Source organism: Leptonychotes weddellii, chromosome 5 (genome assembly GCF_054177405.1).
Source record: "Leptonychotes weddellii isolate Sample4059 chromosome 5, ASM5417740v2, whole genome shotgun sequence".
Classification (NCBI taxonomy): domain Eukaryota; kingdom Metazoa; phylum Chordata; class Mammalia; order Carnivora; family Phocidae; genus Leptonychotes; species Leptonychotes weddellii.
The window spans coordinates 135,119,157-135,145,236 of NC_138373.1; the positions used below are offsets into that span (position 1 = coordinate 135,119,157).

Sequence of the window (26,080 nt, forward strand, 5' to 3'; positions counted from 1 at the left end):
CATTTCCTCCAATTTAGATTCTTCATGATGAAGAATTCCTGGACATCTTTTTTCATCTTGAAGACAATACTGCTCTTACACATTTTCTTCCATAGAATACTACTTCTTTGCTTTAACACTTTTTTTTCTCACAAATCTAGTTTTCTTTCTCTTTAATCACCTTCGTGGCTAAGCCCTCTGCAAAGTCTCACTAATGACCAAAAAGGCCCTTTGGGCTCGTATTTGGGCCTTCATTATCTTTTCTCTGACAGACTGATTCATTCATTCATTTAAAACAATTGCTGATGACTTTTTTGTCAAAAGACACAGTTCTCTGACCTTGAGGGAACTCAAATGCATTAGTGGGGAATTAAAAAACAAAAAACAAAAAACAGATCAATGCAACAGTTTGATAATTGCTTTAATAGAAGTAAACCCAAACTTCCAAAGGAGAATACAGGAGGGTCAGTCATTTACAATTCACCCTTCACAAACTGACCAGTTTTGGCTCTAAAATGGGTCTGATCACATTCCTCCCTTCTTAAAAATCTTTAATCCTCCAATATTAAAATTTTAAAGTGGAAACAACTATACAATATATACTGTGATTTGACTTCATCCAATTCTGTTGCCTTATCCCTCCCCTCACTTCTCCATTTACCATGCACTCCAACAGGTAACGTTCTATAACATTTTCTAAGCTTGCAAAACATTGCTAATATTGTTTTAGCTCCCTGAAATGTCTAATTTACTTTTTTTTTAACCTTTCAAAATTATAATCATCTCCAAAAGCCCAGTTAAAATGCTAGCTCCCTAGAAAGCCAGTCAAATTTCCATTAAGTTCTAATTTTTCTCATATTTCTGTTTAAGTTCTGGTTTCATTCTCCTTTATACATTAGTTTTTTCTTTACATACCTACTTCCTCATTAAATTATAAGCTCCTTGAGAGTTGGGGGCCCTACCCTATTCATTCTATATTCCCACAATAGATTTCAAATAAAGTTGGTGTAGGGGCCATTGACTTACTTGCAGGATCCTACTTGCAGGATCCTTGATCAGTGGCTCTCAAACAATTATATATATCCAAAATGTGTGTGCGTGTGTGTGCGTTATCTAAGTGCATGCACATACATATCTATGCCCATTTAAACATTGTTTGTTTTTCCTATTTCATTGTGGGCCAGTGATAACTGTCACAGACCATCACTGCAGAGTCGACCATGCACACCAACACACTTAGATCATAGTTTGCTATACTTCCATATAATAGCCAACAACTATTTTGCTTCTATATTGCACTGGGCACAGTCCTGCATATTTTAAATACATTTTCTCAATCTTTACAACAACTCTACAAGTCCATTTTATTTAGCTCAGAAAGATGACTCACTTCCCTATGACCATAAACCTAATGTGTGTCACATGAAATTTAAACTCAAATCTGCCTAGCTCCAAAACTTATCCTGCTTTCCATGCTACACTGATCCTCAACAAAACCAAACTATACTTGCCTTTCAATGATTCTCTAGTTACTGTAAATTCAAAATCTAATTTATAGGGCACCTGGGTGTCTCAGTCGGTTAAGCGTCTGCCTTTGGCTCAGGTCATTATCCCAGGGTCCTGGGATCAAGCCCTGCATCAGGCTCCCTACTTAGTGGGGAGTCTGCTTCTGCCTCTGCCCCTCCCCTCCACTCCTGTTCTCTCTCTGGCTCTCTCTCTCAAATAAATAAATAAAGTCTTTTAAAAAAAAAATCTAGGGTGCCTGGGTGACTCAGCTGGTTAAGCGACTGCCTTCGGCTCAGGTCATGATCATGGAGTCCCTGGATCGAGTCCCGCATCGGGCTCCCTGCTCAGCGGGGAGTCTGCTTCTCCCTCTGACCCTCCCCCCTCTCATGTGCTCTCTCTCTCATTCTCGTTCTCTCAAATAAATAAATAAATAAAATCTTTAAAAAAAAATCTAATTTATAGAAACTGGCTATCCACCCAACACTCCCCAAAATGCCATCCTTCCCAAGGTTAAAAAGTGTGCTCCTTATTTCAGCATCCATACACTAACATAAATTAAGTATAGCCATGGCTGAATGTTTGTGTCCCCGCAAAAGTTCATGTTGAAGCCCAGATCCACACTGTGATGGTATTTGGAGGTGGGATCTTTAGCAGGCCATTAGGTCATGGGGGTACAGCCCTCATGAATTAGTAATTAGGGATTACTGTCCTTACAAGAAGAAACATGAGAGATAATCTCTCTCTCAGCCATATGAAGATACAGCAAGAAAGCATCTGTCTACAAGCCAGGAACTGGGTCTCTACCTGACACCGGATATGCCAGTGTCTTTATATTGGACTTCTCAGCCTACGGAACTGTGAGAAATAAACATTTATTGTTCAAGCCACCCAGTCTATGGTATTTTTGGTAAAGCAATCCAAACTAAGACAACTATCAATAAAAACATTTCCTTTAAATCTCATAATTCTTTTAAGATCTCATAATTCTTAAGGTGTCATCTAGTCAAGCCATGCAAAGTATGGTCAATATACATTAATCATAAATCTAAAAGAAATCATACTGTAACTAATAATTTAATTAAGAAGAAAATGTGCTAAAATAGTTGGGCTTTATTTTTTTTAATTCATGAAGTTATGATGCTATAAAAATGAAGATCTGGGGAATACTTGGATATGGGGATAATAAATTTTGGGGGAAAGAATTACCACAAGATATCAAAGCATACAACAAAATATGTATTGTGATAATTACATCCTGACTTATAATTATATATAACACCAAAAATGGACAGGCAAATTTGTTTACTCTTGTTTGTGTTATTAGAAAATTACTCTTTTGTAAAGTGACATAGCAATAGTTATACAGTGGTCAACATAAAATACCTATTTACAAGGTTAATTTTTTTCCTCTAGTAATGTGATAACCAACTCTTAATGTCTTGACATATTTTGTTTGTTCTACATAAGAAAGACTTCATTTCTCGGGACACCTGGGTGGCTCAGTCAGTTAAGCACCTGACTCTTGATTTTGGCTCAGGTCATCATCTCAGGGTCCTGAGATAGGGTTGTGAGATGGAGCCCACATCAGGCTCCATGGTCGGAGGGGAGTCTGCTTGAGATTCTTTCCCTCTGCCCCTCCCCCCACAACCCCCACCCTACTCTTGTGCACACACACTTTCTAGTAAATAAATAAATCTTTTTAAAAAAAGACAGATTTCACTTCTTTCTTCTTTGTTGACCAATTGACATGCACATACCAACAACAATAGTGAAAAGCTTTTTGTTCAAATATTAAGTACAATCCATTTGTCAACTTCTTGTACAGACAAGTATTAAAACACACTTAAGAATAAAAAATAGATGCTCAATAATAAATTAGAATAGTTTATAAATGAAAACCATTAAGATGTAACTTAAAATATCAAACAATTATAACTATATGAAACCAACACTCCTGAATTTTTTTTAATACATACCATTTTGTGGTTTTTGCTCTTATCTTCCCTTAATAAGAACTTATTTTTAAATTCCTTTAAAATTTTCTAATGCCCTAGAAATGTTGCATAAATTATTCCCATACTATTAAGTGTTAATTATATTATTGTATAAAAAGGTAATTTTATGTCTATCAGATGATTAATTTTAAATAAAGATTATCTAAAAACATGGTTAGTGAATGGAAATCCAGACTTATATATTACATAATTAAGTGCTTTTATACATTAAAAAATACTTAGAAAAATTACTTAGAAAAATTTTGAGCATATATAAATTTTTGTTTGTTGCAACTCATCTGTGTTATCATATTATTAACTGCAAAGATTTTCTTTCCATACAAAGTAAACAAATATATTACTACCTTCTGTGAAATAGCAATTTTAACTTCTCCTTGGAGTGCTTCAATTTGCTTTTTCTTCTGTTCAGTCAATTGCTTTAGCTCATTTATGTTCCCCTGAAGTTGCTGTTCTTCTTTTTCCTTTTGTTTTAAAGTATTCTGGGCCTGTACAACTTGTCCCTGAACTGAATTGAGTTCCACCTTCAACTGATGAGAAGTCTAAAAGAAAATAAAATCTGTTTAGCATTCATCATTCAATCAAGACACATTTACTGGGTGCCTTCTACACGCCAGGCACTACCCTAGGTAGAAAGTACTAAGCCTGGTGGCCACAGGTGATCAGTAGTAAACCAAAAAAACAAAACAAAACAATCCCTGCCCTCATGGAGCGTTCATAACTGATGCTATTCACTATTAGATAACATGCTGGATTAATCTTCAATATTTGTTTAATCTTACCTTCCTTTCTAACTTATAAGTATATTTTTGGATAGAGCTTATAAATGAGTTAGACTAGTATTACCTTGCATCATAGAAAATAGGAACATTAACATCAATCTTTAGGCTGCTGGAATGTCTACTGTCTTTCAAAAATATTCTCAAAATGCTAATTTAGCCTATTGGCCACAGTTAATCAGAAAGAATAGGTCCATATTAACTATGATAAAACTAAAATCATTTCTGGCAAATATGTTTAGGATCTGTCTGATAACACTAAACTATACCATGCAATAGTTTCCTTATTTAGAGACCTGGGGCATATTGTGCTACTACCTTGTTTTTACAATCTACTAAGATATATTTCTGTTCAAAATATAGAAGTCACACTGAGGTTCTTCTGTGGCCAAGGGGAACTACAATGACCTCCCGCCCTTCCAGCCAAAGTCATGTTTTCATGTTTTATGCATATTTCATTATGAACCTAACTTGAGCATCTGACCATATTCAAAGTTACTTTTTAAAAGTTTCACTGCTACATATGGTTGCTTCAACTTATCTCCAACACAAAGGGAAATGTTTTTGTGTAAAACAGGAGTCAGGCAGTGTAAGAATGATGATGATTACAATATGATAACCAATGATAAAGTGATAGCTAACATTTGAGCATTTATTTTGTTATTTTATTATAAGGGTTCCAAGCACTTTGAAATATATTAACCCATTTATCTCCTATAATAATCCTATAGCATAGATTCTATTATCAGCCCCATTTTACTGCTGAGGAAACAGGAGCACAGAGAGATTAAGTAATCTGCCTAAAACAAGGCAAAACAGCATACCTAGCAAATGGCAGTCAGGATATAATCTGGACAATCTGGATTCAGAGCTTGAGCACTAAGCCACCATAATTTTGCCACTTAATGACTGGCATCTAAAATGCAGGTGGTCTTCTTTCAAGCAACAACCAGATTACAATCACATTAAGGACTTCTCGGGACTAGATTTTGCTGCTTTATCAAATCAGATCTCTAGAAAAACTGCATGCCTGGACTCTTACCTGCTAGAGGTAGGTCTTCAGAGAATAACAACTATATATAATACCCATTTATTTACTCATTTGCTTGCTTATTTTGGATGGAGAGCAATAAAAGCATTAACCACAGAAAAATCTGCTGTTATACAACCGTTAACATACCACTAAATAAAAATGCCCATGAAATAAAGAGCCGTTAAAAGATTATTTCTATGGAAAGCCTATCAAGATATTTTTCTCAATCATAATAATATTCCTTAATCTAAATTATCTAGTTAAAACTCTATAGTAAGTTGACTCAATTAACTTTATTAATTATAATCCTTTATTTTGGGTCTTTCATTATAAAGTAGCTTAAATCTTTTTAGTAGTAGGTAGAACACAAATGACAATTTTAAACTTTTTTTTTGTGATCCATTATATTTCAGAGAAATAAACCTCCTTTGACTTAAGTATCAGTTTGAAATTATTTTGAAATACAGACCTTATTATTCTTTACATATTTTATGTTACAGAAAAAAAAATCTTACCTGCTTCTCTTTTTCAAGTGACTTTTTCAGTTCATTCTGTTCCTTAAGTGTGTTCTCCATCTGTACTTGAAGCTGATGCTTTAATTCTTTGCAAGTTTTTTCCTAAAAAATATCAAAACTACATTATACAGTAGATATTTGTAGTAAGTTTAAGAAGTTTGATTTATATGCTTAGTAAGATCCACACATGGAAATACACTAGAATCATTGATGGTTTAGCATGGGATAGAATCATCCATTTGAGTTATGAAACAGCCAAATATTATAGCAGTAAAGGTAGACGGGCAGAAAAAGGTTAAGAGCTTCTATCATCAACCAGCAGAGAACACTTTGGAAACCACATTTTTATGTCACACAGTTAATTACGGTTAATTAACTTGTCATGCTATTTTAAAAGCAGAATAACAAAAGGGGCAGCTGGCTGGCTCAGTTGGTAGAGCATGTGACTCCTGATCTCAGTGTCCTGAGTTTGAGCCCCATGTTGGGCGTGAAGTTACTTAAAAAAAAAAAAAAAGCTCATAAAAGCAGAATAACAATCTTCAAGAAAATGGAAGAAAGGAAATTTTTGTAAAAGAAAGTATTAAAACAATAAAGAATCACATTATTAAACGTGTTTATATTACATATAAATATACATATATATAAATTCATATAAATAAAGAATAATCACAACTTAAGGGAAGATGTACATGTAAGAGATATTTTCTCCAAACAGAAAGGAACATAAAAGTAACATACTAATTTCATATATTTTTTGTGATACTAAACACTTTCACTGACCTTCATATTGAAAACAAAAGAATTTTACTTTTGCTGTTACTCTGTTATTCTGGGTTAAAATATTTTTTTTTGAAGATTTATTTATTTATATGAGAGAGAGAGAGAGTGAAAGAGTAAGCATGAGCAGGGGGAGGGGCAGAGGGAGAGAAACTCAAGCAAACTCCATACTGAGCCCAACACAGGGCTAGATTCCATGACCCTGAGGTCATGACCTGAGCCAAAATCAAGAGTCAAATGCTTAACCAACTTAGCCACCCAGGCATCCCATGGGTTAAAATATTTCTGAGAATACATTTCCCCATTAAGCATTTCCTGAAACTGTGACTTTTATTCCATATAGTTTAAATATGTTTTATGGTATCTCTAAGACATGGCATTATCTAGAGTTCTAGAACACTCAGAACATTTAGAACATTCACAGAGAATTAGAAAGTTTATAGTACCAGAATTAAAAGTCATCAAGATCTTTTGATTTTTTTTCTGTTTTTTCGGGAAAGAGAATAATGTTTGAACCAGCAGCTACATTCTCTATGAAAATGTCTCTGAGGACTAACAGGCACAGCACTCTCTCCCAAATCCAGCATCATACCAGCAATTGACAAAAACTGTATATTTAACTAAAAGTTTCCTGGGCCTCTGGAAATTCTACACACAAACACCAATATCTTTTTCTCAGGTTAAGCAATCCCAATTCTTTTTCTCATAAGAATTATTTAAAATCATTTAAATGTAGGATAAAAAGTCAACAGTGGGTTAAGCAGAAAAACCAGTACATTTTAAATAAAAATCACTTCTACCTAAGTAAACATAAACAACTAACCAAATCTAATATAGCAGCTTTTCCTTTCTGATTTTCCTTTTCAAATTCACTTTTGGAGTTCTTCAAAGAATCAGAAACTTTTGATAAATTCTCTTTTGTTGTAGAAAGCTCTGTCATTAGAGTTTCTTTCTCCATCTTCACTTTTTGTAGTTCTGCTGCTGCTGTTTGAATTTTGTTATTCAATTCCTTGTGCTGCATCTTTGCATCTTGACTTAAATTTTCAATTTCTTGTTTAAGGATTTTTTTTTCTTCCTCTTGCTTGGTAAGCATTTGCTTAATATTTTCAAGGGCTTCAGATTTTTTCTGTAGATCCAACTTTGTACTGGATACTCTAAATATTTAAGAAACAATTTTTTTAAATAATGCATAATTTACCATTCCTAATTTAGCATTAAAAATTAATAATTATTTTTTAATTAATAATTGAGTTTTAAAACTTTCTTGTGTAGCTCAGGAGTAAAAATAATAATTTAATGTCATAAAACCACACAACTGAAAACACCTTAAATCTGATCTGATCATTTAACAGATAAAGATGATTTTCTTTAAGTCAAATAAGTTAAGAGTAACTTAAGGCTTAATCCAGTCTTGTCTATTGCAATGGATGCCCCCCAAAAATGTACATATAGCAGACCCTCTCGTCTACAACAAGGTTTTCCGTGTACCTTAAAGAATTTATTCATTGTGTTAGCCCCCAAGCATATAGAGAACTTTGCCTCTTTCCTTGAAAACATAAAACACATTATGTGTTTTTTAGATATTAAACTTCAAAACACGATTAACCCAGAAAGAATAAAGTAAAAAAATAAAAGAAATATTTCATTTCGAACAGAGAAAAGACAAAAGATTTATTTTAATTCTAGAACCTAGCAGATTATACAAGAGACTTGTTATCATTTGTCCCTTAATTTAAGTTTTCTACACCTAAATGAATAAGCTACAAGAATAAGGAAATGTAGATAGAGCTTTAAGAAAGTTAAAAACTTCTACTGTTTTGATAAAATGAAATTATGCACCAAAAGAAAAAACGCGTTAAAGATCAACCATTTTTAAAGTGAAAATAAAACCAGATGCAAAGTAATATTTCTTGAATGCATACTATTTCTGATGTACTTTATAATCAGTATAAATTTAATAATGTTAAAGAGAGGTTGTTAAAAGATGCACTAGCCACAATTTGAAGTTGGGTATTCATACAATACCAGAATTACATTTACACTTTGAAATTTTTCAACTTTTATTCTCAGAAACTTACTTTTACTTTCTAAAAGTGGCTAGAAAAGATGAAGTTAAGTGCATTCATAGGATACTGTACCTCACTGATTTTCAAAGGTCTAAATAGAAAGGTCATTATCTTTTTAATATAGTTAAAATTCCTATCAAGCAACGCTAAAATTAGAACTTGATATATATTACTATGCTACTTAACTTTCCCATTAATAATTATTATAAAATCATAAAATTATGTGAATCAAAGAAGGAGAAACAGAAATAAAGTCTTCCATTGTCACTGTAAAACTTTAATTTTAAAAAGGGCTCCTGGGTGGCTCAGTCGTTAAGCGTCTGCCTTCGCTCGGGTCATGATCCCAAGGTCCTGGGATTGAGTCCCACATCAGGCTCCCTGCTTGGCGGGAAGCCTGCTTCTCCCTCTCCCACTCCCCCTGCTTGTGTTCCTGCTCTCGCTGTATCTCTCTCTGTCAAATAAATAAATAAAATCTTTAAAAAATAAATAAATAAAATAAAAAATAAAAAGGGTACAAGAGGAAGTAATAAATAAATCCACAATCATAGTTGGAAACTTAACACCCCTTTCTCAGAAACTGACAGAACAACCAGAGGTGGGGCGGGGCGGGGGGAGGCAAGGATATAGAAGGTTAAACATTATCTGGAATGAATAAATCAAGAGAACAAAAAATACAGAATAGGGAACCTACTCAATGGTACTGTAACAGAGCTGTCTGGTGACAGATGGTAGCTACCATTGTGGTGAGCACAGCAGAACATATAGAGATCTTGAATCACTATGTTGTACACCTGAAACTAATGTATCATTGTGTGTCAACCATATTCAAACAAAAAACCCTTTCTTTAAAACACTATCAACTTGACTAATTGATAGTTATAGAACACTTTACCAACAGAGAATATACCTATGTGCACATGGAAAATTAACCAAGATAAACCATACACTGGGCCATAAATAAGACAATTTGAAAAGTCTAAATTTTACAGAGTATGTTCTCTGTTCACAATGGAATTAAATTAGAAGTCAGTAACAGCTATCTAGAAAAGCTCCAAATATTTGGAAAGTAAAAAACATACTTCTGAATACTCCATGTATGAAAGAAAAAAATAACAAAGGATATTAGAAAGTACATTAAACTGTACAGTAATGAAAATACATTGTAGGATGAGAGTTGGAGGGAGAGTTGGATGCACTGATGTAGGTGAGCCTTGAGAAAGGGGAACCTTGCCCTGTTTTTTGGGCTGAGCCCTGGGATCAGGGGTAAGGCTTAGTCAAACCCTGGATGTGTTTACCCAGCCCTTTTTTCCTGGGTGGTACAGTAGAAATGCAAGACATCACATAAAAAAACTTTCCATAAAGTATATAGGCAAAAAAAGACTTTAGCATTAAAAGGATTCCCTACCTCAATATGAAGCCTCTGAATGAGTTCTGAACCATGAAATTAGCACATAGAATAGAAATGGGCCCATTTACATTGACCCCATTAGAAATGGAAAGAACCTTTGGGCCCACAGGGCCCTTGGGAAGAACAAGAACCAACTCAGAGGTGATCTTCATGGACTGACGATTGGGTTCCAGAAGTGATAAATTACTCAGTGGGTGATATAAGAGATCATATGTGCTCCCCAAATACCTATGCACTGGAAACTATGATGCTAACAGTGAGAAGGAATGCCATTTAAGGTATATAATGCACCTCTATATCCTCAAATTCAAAGTTTCAGGACTTACTTCACTAAATGTGAAAACAAGAAATTTTTCATCATCACTCCCAAACAAGGACAAAACCATGAAGGTGTTGAACAACTTAACTATCATCAATCTGATGGGTTTTATTTCATGTCCCTGAAGGGTACCTTTCCCAGGCTCTCAGCTTTCATCTTTACTACGGAGAGTCAAAAACCTTCATACACTTGACACAGATCAAGACTGTCAACTCAGTCAGAGAGGCCTATTTGGCATTTAAAGGTAGAGTCTACTGAACTGTGACGGGTCACATGCCCTCCTTTGAAAAAAATCCAGATAAATGGAGTGGAACTGATTTTTATCCATCAAAATTCTGGTGAGTTATATGTCCACTGAAGATTTTATGGTAAGACCCAATGCAAGCATCAACATCAAGAACAAGCTAAGCAAGAGACTAATTCTACCTAAGGAGTGAAGAAAGATGCCCCATCTCAGCACTTATGAATATATGGGATATGTCTGGAGGCACATACCCACTCTGCCACCAAGGACTTTTGAAATTTCATGTATCAATTCATCTTTTAGATCCTAATATCTTTTTTTTTCCTCTCCCTTTTTCCAAAATCAGATGCTAATATCTTCTAAACTAATCCATCCTTATACTCAGAGCTGTCATAAATAAGCCCAATTAAGCACTTAGTACAAATGGGAAAAGACAATCTTCCTCAAGGTAATTTATTCCATCTGTGGAAAAACTGTCATACTAAACTGATTTTACTAGACTACGACATGTAACTACCATCTGCAGAAACCTGACAAAATACAAAGAGGGTGAGTAACTGTGAAAATGAAACAGATACTATAAAACGTGGACAGCCACAGGGAAGCTTCCACATTAAAGAGCTATTAGGGCGCCTGGGTGGCTCAGTCGGTTAACCGACTGCCTTCGGCTCAGGTCATGATCCTGGAGTCCCGGGATCGAGTCCCGCATCGGGCTCCCTGCTCGGCAGGGAGTCTGCTTCTCCCTCTGACCCTCCCCCCCTCATGTGCTCTCTCTCATTCTCTCTCAAATAAATAAATAAAATCTTTAAAAAAAAAAAAAAAGCAAACTAAACCCAAAGTCTAAGGAAGAAAATACTAAAGAGAAGATGAGAAATAAATGAAATAGAAAACTGACAAAATCAGGGGTGCCTGGGTGGCTCAGTCGTTAAGCGTCTGCCTTCAGCTCAGGTCATGATCCCAGGGTCCTGGGATCAAGCCCCGCATCGGGTTCCCTGCTCGGCAGGAAGCTTGCTTCTCCCTCTCCCACTCCCCCTGCTTGTGTTCCTTCTCTCGCTGTGTCTCTCTCTGTCAAATAAATAAATAAAATCTTTAAAAAAATAAAAAAAGAAATAAAAAGAAAATTGACAAAATCAGGGACGCCTGGCTGCCTCAGTCAGTAGAGCATGTGACACTTGATCTCAGGGTTGTGAGTTTGAGCCCCACATTGGGCACAGATCCTACTTAAAATAAAATAATTTTTAAAAATAAATAAAGTTCTAAAAATAATAATAAAGTTCTAACCCTAAAAAAAAGAAAACTGACAAAATCAAAAGTTTTTTATAAAATTGATAAACCCCAAATTAGATTGATCAAGAAAAAGAACATAAATTAGCACTATTAAGGATAATAAGAAGACATCACTACAGATCCTACAGACCTTAAAAGTATGATCTTGTGAACATTATACCAATAAATTTGAAGTTTAGATTAAATGGACAAATTCCTTCAAAGACACAAATTACCAAAACTGATTCAAGTAAAATATTAGAAAACAAAAATAGCATTGTATCTATTAAATAAATTGAATTCTAAATTAAGAAGCAACCCAGAGAGAACTTCAGGTCAGCTGGTTCATTGGTGAATTCAATAAAACATTTAAGAAATAAATAATAACCCTCACAAACTCTTTCAGAAAGGAGAAGAAAGAAAACTGTCAATTTATTTTTAAGACCAACATAACCATAATTCCAAAACCATGACGATATTAAAGAATACTGCAGACCAAGAGTCCCCATGAATGCATAGAAAATTTTAAACAAAGTATTATCAAGTCAAATATAGCAATATATAGATAACATCTATGTATTATGTAAAAAAACTTTTACATGCTGCCATAAATAAAATCATCTACTTAAAAAAAATATATAGCAATATATAAAAATAATACAGGATAATCAAGTGGGATTTATCCAAGGAGAGCAAGGTTGGTTTACTATTTAAAAAAGTAATCAATGTAATTCACCGTATTAACAGAATAAAGGAGAAAAACCATATGATCCTATCAATAGATGCAGAAAAAGAAGCTGATATAAAAATTTTTTAGAAAACTAATATAGATAGGAATGCCCTCAATCTGATAAAGGAATCTAGAAAAAAAATACAGCTAACCTCAAAATTAATTCTGAAATATTTCATGTTTCCAACCCAAGGCTGGGAACAGTGCAGGGATATCCACTATCTTTTTATTCAAAAGTTCACTGGAGGTGTCAGCTAACAGTAAATCAAGAAAAAAACATAAAAGGCCTACAGACTGAAGAAAAAAGAAGTAAAACTGTTGCTAATTCACAAATACCAAGATTGTCCACTTAAAATATTCTAAAAACTATACAAAACAAAAATGTGAATTTAACAAAGCTAGAGGGTAGTAACTCAATATATAAGACTCAATTGTATTTTTATACTAGCCACAATCAGAAAATTTAAAAACAATTCCATTTACAATAAAATTGAAAAACATAAAATATTTAGGATTAAATTTAGCAAAAGATATTTAAGATTCCTATTTTAAAAACAACAAAATGTTAATCAGAGATACTAAAGAAGATATAAATATTAGAGAAATACCACATTCATGGATTAGAAGACTCAGTATTCTTAAAACATTAATTCTCCCCAAACTGAACTACAGATTCACTGCAATTCTAATCAAAACCCAATAATCTGATTTATAGAAATGGATAATATTAAAATTTATATGGAAAAGCAATAAACTTAAAAGAGTCAAGACAATCTTGAAAAAGAATTAAATTGGAGGGCTGATACAACCTGATTAATAAGACCTATACCACAAAGCTACAAAAATCAACATAGGATGGTACTGGTGTCCGAACACCATATAGACACAAAGACCAAGAGAACAGAATAGAGCCCACAAATAAACCCACATATATAAGGTAAACTGCTCTGACAAAGGTACCAAAGGCCACTCATTGGGAGAAAAAAGTTTTATCAAAAAGTGATACTAGAATAACTTAATGATGTATGGGGAAAAAAGATGATCCTGGATCCCCATCTCATACCTCTCACAAAAATAAGTTCAAGGCAGATCCTAGACCTAAATGTAAAAACCAGAACTATAAAATTTCCAGAAGAAAACATAAGAGAATTCTTTTTTTTTTTTAAGATTTTATTTATTTATTTGAGAGAGAGAGTGAGACAGAGAAAGAGCACAAGAGGGGGGAGCGGGAGAGGGAGAAACAGACTCCCTGCGGAGCAGGTAGCCCGATGTGGGACTCGACCCCGGGACTCCAGGATCATGACCTGAGCCAAAGGCAGTCGCTTAACCAACTCAGCCACCCAGGCGCCCCATAAGAGAATTCTTCATAAACCCTGAGGAAGGCAGAGGTTTCTAGAAAAGACACAAAACATTAAACACAAAATAAAAACAAATGACAAATTGAATTCAACCAAAATTTAAAACTTCTTTACACTAAAAGACACCACCAAAAAAATATAAAGCAAAGCTGCTAGGAAAAGTCTTGATAATCTATTTGTCTGTCTGCTTAGCTAGCTGGCTATCTGGCAAAGGGTTAGTACTTTGAATATATAAAGAACTCTTACAAATCAATAATAAAAAGATCCAATGGGAAAAAAATTTTAATAGGCAAAATAATTTGACACTCCTCAAGTGAAGAAACGCAAATTAAGCCCACAATAAGATACCATTTCATATTCAATAAATACCTAAAATTAAAGGACCACCAACACCAAATACTAGCAAGGATATAAAGCAACTGAAACATTCCCAGTAGGAGTATAAAATGGTACAGCTATTTTGGGAAAAGGTCTGGCAGTTTTTCATACATTTAAACATACATCTACCCCACCATGACCCTGAACTTTCACAAAAATGCTTATTTAAGAATACTGATAGCATCTTTATTCATAACAGGTAAAAACTGCAAACAACCCAAAAAATACCCACCAACAAAAGGCTACATAAACAAATTGTAGTATATTCATTCAGTGGAACAATATTCATTCAACTACATGGATGAATTTAAAAAATAGTACATTAAGTGAAAAAAAAGCCACTCATAAAAAAGAACATACTGTATGATTTCATTTCAAAAACACACAGCATCAATCTATGGAGACTGAAATCGGGAACTGTGGTGTCTACAAGGTATTGACTAGAAGGACACCCGAGAAAACTCCATGGGTAATAAAAATGTTTGGGGAAGGGGGTGCATATTATTACACAGAGTATATATTTACTAAAACTCAAATTGTATTATGTGATATCTGTGCATTTAATGGTATGTAAATTTTACTTCAATAATTTTTTAAAAGGTACACTGATTCTAATGTTTCCCTTGTGCTCAGAAATACAATCTGTCAAGATGCATCACAAAGCTAAAACAGATCATTTCTTATAAGAAAGTATACATTCCCTACTTGGTATAGTCCCTCAAAGCCGAAGCCTGATTGCTCTTGGGTGATATGTAGAAATACTCCTCCATTTGTTACTTTTACATTAATTTATTCAAATCAGTGAACAACTCAAAACAATTGCTTTAACCCAGGGAAATGAGTACCATATTTCGGTTGAAAAGAGACCAGATGACCCAAATTTTCAGTCCTTTCTAGTGAAGGTAAATTTAACCATATTATGATGGCTTCATTTTTCATTCATTCATATTAACATCTGAGTTTACAGAACCAACATAAACATTTAATAGATCTTTAAGCCCTGCAATAGCAAAATTGAAACCATAAGATTTTAATAGTTTATAATCCTCTCTCTTAAAGTAGTTTAGCTTACATTTCTTTCTCCATTTCAAGCTGTTTACTCAATTCTGCGGCTCTGAGCTCTAAATCTGTATTCAGCTGTCTTTGCAGTTGTAGATCCTGCAAAGCTTGTTCCTTGCTTCCTTTAACTTCAAGAGTATCGGCTTCTAGTTTCTATGGAAGAAATATAATACAGTAACAATTTTAATGTCAATAATTATCCATCTATTATTAAATATAACATTTTTTTGTTTATACTCAAATTGGTGTTGACATAACACACAATAATAACCATAAAATATTTATGTTATAATAAAAAATGCATTTTCCATCTGAAGCCATTGCTGAGTAAAGGAACGATTTATCTTGGAATCTTTCAGAGGACCTACCAGCAGGCTGTAGATGTGACAGGCAGTCACTAAGTTTCTACTTTTAAAAATTAGCTCTAAAAAAGAGAATAAACTTAAAATAATTATATCTATTACTTGAATAAAAGTTTTAACTCAAGTATGAAAAGACAAGGTTAACAGGTTCACATGTGGGCCCACTTAAAATATATTATCCTTTATATTCAGTGAACAACACTCATGTAATTATAAATATTTGAAACTAAAATGGAGTTATCATGTCATCCTTCTCATTAACATTTACTGACCCTAAATATAAAGTCAGTTAAATTCCTGGTTTTGCATCTTTAAATTCTTGGTTTAGAGACTGCTACTCTTCATAGCATAGTTTCTGTCTCATACACATACATATCATACATACAATTGTGTGTACTTTTACAAATTTACAAAATCAAGCTGTTAAGTGTAAAGTTTAAGTGTCAATGAGCAATGCATTTTCTTATACAGTTGTAATAATTTTGTACCCTAAATATTTTATAAACCAATCTAGGTAATGTGGCTCTTATTCAACACTTATACTGGATATTTAATGTAACTGTAAAAATAACTATATAAAACACATGGAATACTTCCTAAAATAATTACCAAATGTTAAAGATCTGATAATCACAAGAGACACTACTGGTTCTAAATAACTATTTGTAAAAGATACCCAAAGAGAATTCTCATTAGACGCTTTTCAGCAAAATGGTCTCTCTGTTCTTTTCAAACATTACAAAAAGTAATTTGTCATTATTATCATCACCGGCCATAATGAAAAGAAAAAGAACCCATAAACAGAACTGTAAACATACAACATTCTTCCATGTTGTATCAGGGTCGATATACACATATACACATACAGATCCAATAGTTCTACAGAAGTGTTTCATCTGATTGTGAAGGTATAGCTTACATAAATAGTAATTTGAGAAATATTTGTTTAATTGATAGTAGATCCCATTTAAAGGACAAAGGACTCAGGTCAAATCCTCTTCCGATAGGTCTAGTCATTTAATCTCTTTAGAAAATCAACAGTTTCACTTGGAACTGTGTTAAAGTAAGAAACAATTTACCACAGTATATACTTACTATTAAACTAAAAACAAAATCCAAAGGGTATAAATGTAAAGTTTAAAGAAAGAAAAAGTCTGTCATATGTGAAATATATATTGGAAAAAGGGAGTAAGGAAATGGGAATGATGGAACAGAAAAGGCTTCATAACAACAACAACAACAAAAGGATAAGTTCCTTATAATTACAGAGTAGATCCCTGGTTGGTTGTTTCTTTGAAATAGTTACATATTACAAAGGAACCAGTATACATGTTAAAACTGCCATTTGTAAAAGCCACTTTAACATTAATGAAGAAATTAAAATTAAAGATGGAATTCAAAATTAAGACCTGAAAAACTACATGTAATTTAAAGTTTTACATGACAACTTCACCCTTGTTTGCAAATTTAAAATCTTCAATTCCTTCTACGTTATCAGTTTCCATTACTACAGCAGCAGAAAATATAGGTAAATTCAGTATCTTTTATACAAACCTTAATCTGACCTTCTAATTCTTCAGTTTTTTGTTCTAAAGAGAGGTGCTTCTCTTTATATTCTTTAAGATGACTTTCCAGCTGACTGCAATGTTCTTGCTTATCCTGCAACTTTGTAGTGACCTGATCCAACTGAGTAGTGATCTTATTTAACTCCTACAGAAAAGTACAATTGAAGAAAACTTTGGTAAGATTTACTTTATTGTATGCCCAAATGTTTCATCAAAGTAAAATTGAAAATTCTAATTTTATTTAAGAAACTATTGGAGTAAGACTAGAAAGAAGTCTAATGATGAATCAGAGGTTATATTTACCAGTATAAAGGATCTGAACTGAAACTGTACACAGCATGAGATACTAAGTTTATATGCATAACCACTCAATAACTTTTCCTAGGAAGAGTTATTTTAGGAGCCAAAAGATACAACCGAATATTAAATAGGCTAATAGTAAAATAATACTTTTATATTATAATTGTTTTCAATGTTCAAGATGCCATTTCAAAAAATAACATTTAAAAACAGTGACCACATCTATGAAACTTGTTCATTTGTAGTATCTAGAGGCACTGAAAGAATAAAATACAAATTACTAGTAAATCCACCACCCACAAATAATCACTATTAATGTTTTGGTAACTTTCCTTTTAGTCTTTTCTGTATGTATTTTGATTTATACTTTTAGAATAGGAAGAGAATCTCACTTTACATACTATTTTATTATAACCTTTCCTTTAACGTAACAATGCATCATGAAATTGTGACATATTTTCTAAAATACCATTATATTTGCATAAATTTCCATTTTATGTGATCCAGACCATTTTTTAGCCAAATGTCCTATTTTAGATTCTTAGATTGCTACTAAACTTTTTGCATTTTATTAACAGAAATGTAAACAGCATCCTAAAAACTATGATTATTCCCTTAGGATAAAGAACTAAAAGTGAGGGCGCCTGGGTGGCTCAGTTGGTTAAGCATCTGCCTTCAGCTCAGGTCATGATCCCAGGGTTCAAGCCCCGCATCGGGCTCCCTGCTCAGCGGGAAGCCTACTTCTCCCTCTCCTGCTCCCCCTGCTTGTGTTCCCTCTCACTGTCTCTCTGTCAAATAAATAAAATCTTGAAAAAAAAAAAAAAAGAACTAAAAGTGAGCTAAAGAATGAAAAATCCTAAAGTTCTTGAAATATATTGCCAAACAGCTTTCCCTACCACCATTAAAAGGTTGAACTAACATATACAACCACCAGCAATGTATGAAGGTGGCTTATTCTTCTACACCATCTCCAAACCTTCCAGTGTTAAACACACACATCTTACCTCAATAAGGGCATATTCTGTTACTGTCTTAATTTACAATTGATTCTTAATGAACCTGAACATTTGTTAACATATTTTTTATCATTTACTTTTTTGTAGGGTCCCTTAATTCCTAAGTGTTTTAAATACCAAGGATATTAACCCTTCATCAGACACATTTCAGAAAATGTTTTATTCTTTTGCTATGTGCTTTCAAATTTTGTTAGTGATATATCTGGCAAAAAAATTTTAAACTTTCATGTGATTATTCTTATAAATACTCTTTCCATTACAGTTTCTAGCACTGATCTCGTGCTCAGAAAGTACTTTACAGATATATTTAGCAAAAATGTGAGTAAAAAGTTGCAGAACATACATACACAGTGATTCTATGTGCATAAAAGAAAAATACCAGTATGTGTGTGTGTTGTGTGTGTGTATTTATATACACATATCTATCTGTTCAATGCTTACAGAACTCTAAAAGGATATATACCAAATTTAACATTCCATCTAAGGAGGAAAATGGGATTAAAGTTAAGGGTAAATATAGAAAACAGTTTTGTTAACTTGATATATTACTATATCGCTAAAAAAAAAATAGACCAACAACCAGTGTAACCTCTCAAATAAAAAGTAAATTTTAAAAATTTCTGTCTAGTTAAAGGAAGAAAAATCTATCAGCATTTTTACCTTGGCCCTAAAATAGTAAGCTTTTATTCTATCAGAAGTATTGAGAAAAGTAACTTCTGCATTCCCTACAACTCTACTTATTCTTACCCCCAAGATAAAAGAGTAACTCTTACTGCAATGTGTGTGTTTTCCTGCTTCCAAGTGGTAAGTATATCCAGGTCATGGCCCACATTACCTACTTAAAACAGGTGTGAAAGTCTGTCTCTCATTCCCAATCACTGGCACTTGATGGAATGAAGCAACCATTCAACAATTAGGAGTAGATATTTCGGCTCCACACCATGGTCTACACTAAAGAGTGATAAAATATTAAGAAGCCCAACCACAGCTGCACACCAGTTGAGCTTTATCAAAAACAAAAATGACATTTTTATCTTCATCTGTCTGACTCTTGCATCCACCACTCAACTGGTTCTGAACTCAGAGAGAAATCAAAGGGAACAAGCAAGTTGATCACGACATTAATAAAACTGAGTATCATTTTTATACATGTTTGCAATTAATGCATCTACCAAAACATTAGGTTATCAAATGAAACTGCATCACATTCACATACCTGCTGTTTATCTTGTAATGCATTTTGGGCTGTGTCCAAATGATTCTGAAGATCTGCTCTCTGAGCAGTTTTTGCTGCTTCTGCCGATAGCAGTAATTCAGTTTTGGCTTTAATCTGTAACAAAATTGACCAGTCATTTAATTCGTATTTAGTTCTTGATTTCCCCTTGCTTGAACATACACTGCTTTTGCCACTAAATTATTTTAAAAATTTAGTCCTTCAGCAAAAAACACAAGGATTTAGACACTGAAAATTAAGTATGTGATTATCCCCCAAACAGGAACATGTAGGAGAAAAGACTCCTAATAAATATTTGGATAAATGATGAAGTTTATCATGATATATATGATGATATATATGCCCCTACGTGACACCAAAATACTTCTCCCTCTCTCAAATTGGACATCCAAATATTGGGTTATCATATAACTCATCTAACAAAATTTATACAAAATTACAAAACAAAAATTTTATTTTAAACAGGAAGAAATGTGTATCCTCTTCCTCCAAATTAATAAGTATCCCTGTTATATTAGTCTATATTTCTTATTTTCAATTGAATTATTTTCCTAAAATAAAGAAAATCAAGGTTTAGAAATGTTTCTATGACTTTCTCTACTATAGTATAGGATAAGAAACCAACAATGAGAATGGAAAAAGAAATGTTTTAATTCCCATCCCATCGATTCACTGAACAAGGCTTCTATATTGGCTCTGAAATAATGTATATTAAAAATATATAATGCTACATATATAAATGTGTTTTTTAAATCAAACCTTTAAAGTAAAATCTAAAAATCAAAGTCAGAAAGTATTTAACATAGAAATCTAATGGTATAATATCAAATGACTTTGAACTTCAAAAACAACAATAAGGATTTCATGGAAAAAAGGAAAAGCAAAAAAAAATCTGATGGTTTCAGAAGGTATAGTTTGACAGAAGAGATAAAGGAAAAAAAAGGCAAACATGAAAGCTCAACAAACTGTCTAGATACAACCTTTATATAATTGCTATTCCCAATGTTTTTCCATTAATAAATAAGGCAGAGAGAGGGAGAGAGTGGTGGGGGCTAGAGGGAGACAGAAAGAGAAACACAAGGAGAGAGAAACAGAATTTACAACATTTGATGGCTTAAAATAGGTGCTTTATTCAGACAAACTCACATTAAATTGCATAATTCAATATTACCTGTATGTCAAGCTGGGAGACCTTCTCCTTGCTCTCATTTAATTGACTAGTCAATTCATTGACACTAGTTTCTAAGGAAAGAACACGGTCTTGTGCAGCTCTAAGATGTGCCTTCTGCTCTTGCACTTGGTCATGCAAATTCTCCTGGGCTTGTTTATGGCTTTCTGACTGATTCTTCAGCTTCTCTGTTAGTTGAGTTACCTATCGTACAAGCAAGACTCTAATTATGAAGATCACAAATGATATAATAAGAACTAAAACAAACAAGCAAGCAAATTTAAGGCCCATGAGAATATTAAAGTGCTCTACGATAGCTTATCTCCCTATTTTTTTCAAGAAAATTTATTCACATCTTTCCAAAAATAAGCTCTCTCTCAAAACTATAAGAAAACAACAATAAATTCAGATTCCCATTATTTTTAAAACCATCTCTACTGAGCTATAATTTACATGAAATAAAATTCACCCAATTTAGTTGCACAGCTTGAGATGATAAATACATACACTCATTTAACCACTGCCACAATCAGATGGAGAACATTTCAATTACCCCAAAAGGTTTACTCATGCCCCTTAGCAGTCAGTACCCTCCACTCATCTCTAACCCCAGACAATCACTGATCTAAATAATAAGAGTTCCTTATATATTCTGAATATTTCTGAATTGTCAGATATATGTATTACAAATATTTTCTCCCAGTCTGTGCCTTGGCTTTTATTTTTGTAATGGTATCTTTTGAAAAGCAAACATTTTTAATTTAGATGAAATCCAATTCATCTGATGTTTCTTTGGTGTACCTTGCTTAGAGTTCACTGAGTTTCTTGAATATATGGGTTCATATTTTTAACCAAGCTGAAATTTTTTTCAGCCATTATTTCAATAAATATTTTTCTCCTCCTCACCCTCTGTCACGTCAATTACATGTATGCTAGATTACATGATACTGTCCCACAGTCACTAAAGCAGAGTTTTTTGGTTTTTGGTTTTTTGAGGGTTTTTTTTTAGCCCAACTTTTTTTCTGTGTTTTATTTTGGACAGTTTCAACTGCCTTGTCTTAATGTTTATACTGCTTTCTACTTGGTTAATTTTTAATTTATTAAGCCCATCCAATGAAATTTTAATTTTATATATATATATGGAATTAAATATATATATGAAGTTCTATTTAATTCTTTTTTTATCATTTCCACTTCTATTTCCATTATTATAGTTTTTCCTTTATAGTAATAGGCATATTTTAAGAGCCATACATGTTTTCTTCTTTGAATGTCTAGTAATTTTTTTATATTTATGTTAACAAGTTTTGATTTTGTTGTCTTCTTTCAAAAATGTTTAATTTTGTTCCAGCAGGCAATTAATATACATGTGGTTCAGCTGGATCCTTTTGAGGTTTGTTTTATGCTTTGTTAGGTCAGGTGTACACTAGCTTTTACCCTAGGGCTAGTTTAGCTTTATCCTAAGGTGTAACATTCCCGGGGTTTCTACTAAATGTTCCCAAAGTGTTCAACCACATCTGTATTCTCTTCCTAGATTTGAACATCTCCCAGCCCTGATCATTTTTCAGTTTGTAGCTTCCTAATGATTGTTCATTGCCTGGCCTCATGAAATCCCACCATATGAATGCAAAGTTTAGCAGTCAGCTAAAGGCTCAAGTGGATCCCTTATGCAGATTTCTGGGGCTGCTTCTCTCCATTGTTCCCTCCTCTCTGATACTCTGCCCTACGAATGTCAGGTGCCTCAACCTTTCTGAACTTCAATATCTCACTCCTTAGTTCAGTGAGACCACTGTGCTTTCCTTGGATTCCGCCAACTGCACCTCAGTCTGGAAAATGTTTCCGGGGCAAAAGCTGGAATGGTCAAAAGGTTCACTTCCCTTGCTTCTCTTCTCTCAGGAGTCAAAGCCCTGCACTGATTATTGTACAATATCTGAACACAGTGGTTTTACACATTATTTTTCTACTGTTCTAATCATTTATGATGAAAGGACTAAATAGGTTACTCCAACATGGCAGGAAGCACAAGTACATAGATTTATTTTTATTTATTCTTTTAAAAAGAATTAGAAAAATGGCATTACCTACTGATACTTTGTTTTACTATTTTCTCATTTAGATAATTATAACTCTCTTATTGGACAATTCTTCCAAAAAAGCAACTATAAATTCTATATAAGCAACTTATCAAAATTATTATTAGCTCCATATTCCAAAGACATATCAGGACCAAAATATAATTTACTAGTAAGCCCACATATTAACCAATACATAGTAACAACTAACACTTGATTAGTACTTTCAGTTTATAAATTTATGTTGTTATTCATTCTTTTTTCAAAATATCACAAAATGCCATGAAGCAAGAATGCATTATTAATAACATCTCTACTTTTCTAATGAGCTGACAAGGTAAATTTATTTGCTTGTGGTCACACAGGTAATAAGTTATGTGCTGGGACACGAATTGAGATTTTCTTTGTCAAATTATGCTAACTTACTTTTACTACAATAGCAACCTATCTCTAAGGTAAATGAGATGGTATTTGTCAAAAAAACATAATATTTAAAAAGTGCTAAAAAGAACCAGAATGAAGAGTCATTTAAATAAAGCACTTAGTAAGATTTAGAAAGCTAAAAGTCAGTTTTAAAAATAGAATAAATCTGACAAGCTTACTTGCTCCTGTAAGGTATGGTTTTTTTCTTGTAACTGGTTAAGAACAGCAGTCTCTCCTTCACCAGCCTGAATTTTTGCATAAAGATCTTCTCTTTCTTTTTCTAGTAAGGAAATATTTTCTTTACTCTTCTGTAATAAGGCTTCAAGGTTCTGGATCTTCTGGTCCTTATCACCAATTTGACGTAGTACTTGTTCTAAATCATTCTGTAAAGAAGTGAAAACTACTACCTTAAGGATAGAGAACTTAAAAAGTTATTCCTTAAACATAATTGATAATACATTTTGCAACTCAAACAGTCTTACATCTTTTAGTTACTCATTACATTTTAACATGGTAAACTTAATTAGAACTATATATTTAGTAATATAAATCTGTATTATTGATAATAAACTAGAATTTAAAAAAAAAAAAAACCTTCAATTAACCACATTCTTATTCTAACACTCGGGCCTCACTGCCCACTACTCTTCTTGTTTAATCCATTGCAGATTCGTGGGACTCTCCTTACTCCTTATCACACCAGGCACACTCCCAATGCAGGGCCTTTGCACTGTTTCTTCTGTCTAGAATACCTTTCCCACAAAGTCACATGGCTCATCCCCTCTCCTTCAAATGTTTGTTCAAATGTCACCTACTCAATCAGGCCTACCCTGACCATTACATTTAAAATTGCAACCTTTCGGGGCACCTGAGTGGCTCAGTCAGTTGAGCATCCGACTCTTGATTTTGGCTCAGGCCATGATCTCAGGGTCATGAGACTGAGCCCTGCATTGGGATCTGCGCTCAGCAGGGAGTCTGCTTCTCTCCCTCACCCTATGCCCCTCCCCCACTCATGTGCACTCTCTGTCTCTAAAATAAATAAATCTTTTAAAAAATTAAAATATAAAATAAAATTGCAGCCTCTCCCAATACTCCTTCTCCTGAAATTTTTTTTCCCTTTCCATAGCACTTATCTTTTAACACACTAAGTGAATTACTTATTTTTCATGTTTACCTGTTTCCCTCCACCCCCTCACTAGAATGTATGCTCCTCAAAGGTGAGGATTTTTGTCTGTTTTACTCATTGATGTATCCAAGATACATATGCTCTAAGATATTTGTTGAATGAACAGAAAAATAAAGGATTGCACTCTAACACATGCACACTCATGAAGGCTCACTTCAATACTCCAATAGGACTCTTCTATTGATATATCAAGGGATCCCTCTTCTTTTACTTTACCAAGGGCCTAGTGTTACAGAGCAGGGTCATTAGCCCACATCCAGAACAATGCCCATTAATATTCTGGAGCTATCTAACCCACAGCCTTTGGCTCTGCCTCAGTCATTCTAAGACAGCCAGAGAGAACCTCTCCCTAAAACCAGACCCTAACAAGCCCCTCTGCAAACCTTATAGTACCCCACACTACCTTGCTCAGATCTAGTCAGGAACCACCTGGTACTCTCAACAATTTGCACCAATACTGCACTGTTTGAGATCACTTTCAAACATGTTTCTCATCTCAGTTTCAATCACAAAATAATGAAAGGCAACCTAACCTATCTGCTCTCATTCTCTGCTCCTGCCACTAATGATCCCCCTCTCCACATCCCACTCATCTTCTGGAACCACAGCTCCAGGCCTAAGCTTTTTTCCAGAACAGTCACTCTATTTCCAAGTCAGAAGTGAAATTTGGTTCACCCTTTATAGATGCTGATTACCCCTCAACAGTCTCGGATACATAAGGACCATTCTGCTGGGCAAGCAAGGGAGGTTGACTCCTTTCTGGTTTTTCACCCCATAACTCTCCCCATCATGTAAAAGCTTCATGCTGCTTTGGGGAGTATGTTACTCATTTATTCTAGCCTCTATTCTGTGTTGCTATCATCTGTAAATCCCTACCTCATTCACTGAAGACTTGAGACCTGATTTAGTTTTTCTCTCAATCCCAATTTCTGCCAATTTCCTGGGAAACACAAAATACACAAAGAATTAAGAGCACAGCCTCAACATTCATATCATCTTAATTCCTGGACCCTTACTCATTCTATTCAATCGCTCACATGTAGGATCTTGTAACCACTTGAAATTGTTCCAAATGAAAAATTTCAACTGTCCTACTCTGTGACCACAACTTCCTGACCATCTTCCAATTTCATGACCTCATTTCTGTTCTTCAATGCCAAACAGACACTGACCTCAATTTTCTTCTAGCATATATAGCTTATGCCTCATTTCTCTTCCTGAACCTAATACAGGGATATGAGCTAACCTTAACTATTCTCTCAATGATTCAACATTCTTCAATTCCTTTCACCTTCAAATTCCCAATATAGCCATCCAAAAAAAAA

The 26,080-nt window shown here is 33.8% G+C and overlaps 1 protein-coding gene across 1 annotated transcript in view; it reads right to left on the reverse strand.

Annotated features, from left to right (window-relative positions):
* The window catches only part of EEA1 (early endosome antigen 1), a 114,707-nt gene that overhangs the window by 18,048 nt on the left and 70,579 nt on the right, over positions 1 to 26,080 (reverse strand). The window contains exons 13-20 of the mRNA XM_081818981.1: positions 23,749 to 23,952; positions 21,078 to 21,278; positions 19,889 to 20,002; positions 17,346 to 17,501; positions 15,443 to 15,582; positions 7,425 to 7,755; positions 5,825 to 5,926; positions 3,845 to 4,039 (exon numbers count right to left, since the gene is read on the reverse strand). Of these exons, the coding sequence (XP_081675107.1) occupies positions 3,845 to 4,039; positions 5,825 to 5,926; positions 7,425 to 7,755; positions 15,443 to 15,582; positions 17,346 to 17,501; positions 19,889 to 20,002; positions 21,078 to 21,278; positions 23,749 to 23,952 (1,443 nt within the window). The remainder of the gene's footprint in view (positions 1 to 3,844; positions 4,040 to 5,824; positions 5,927 to 7,424; positions 7,756 to 15,442; positions 15,583 to 17,345; positions 17,502 to 19,888; positions 20,003 to 21,077; positions 21,279 to 23,748; positions 23,953 to 26,080) is intronic.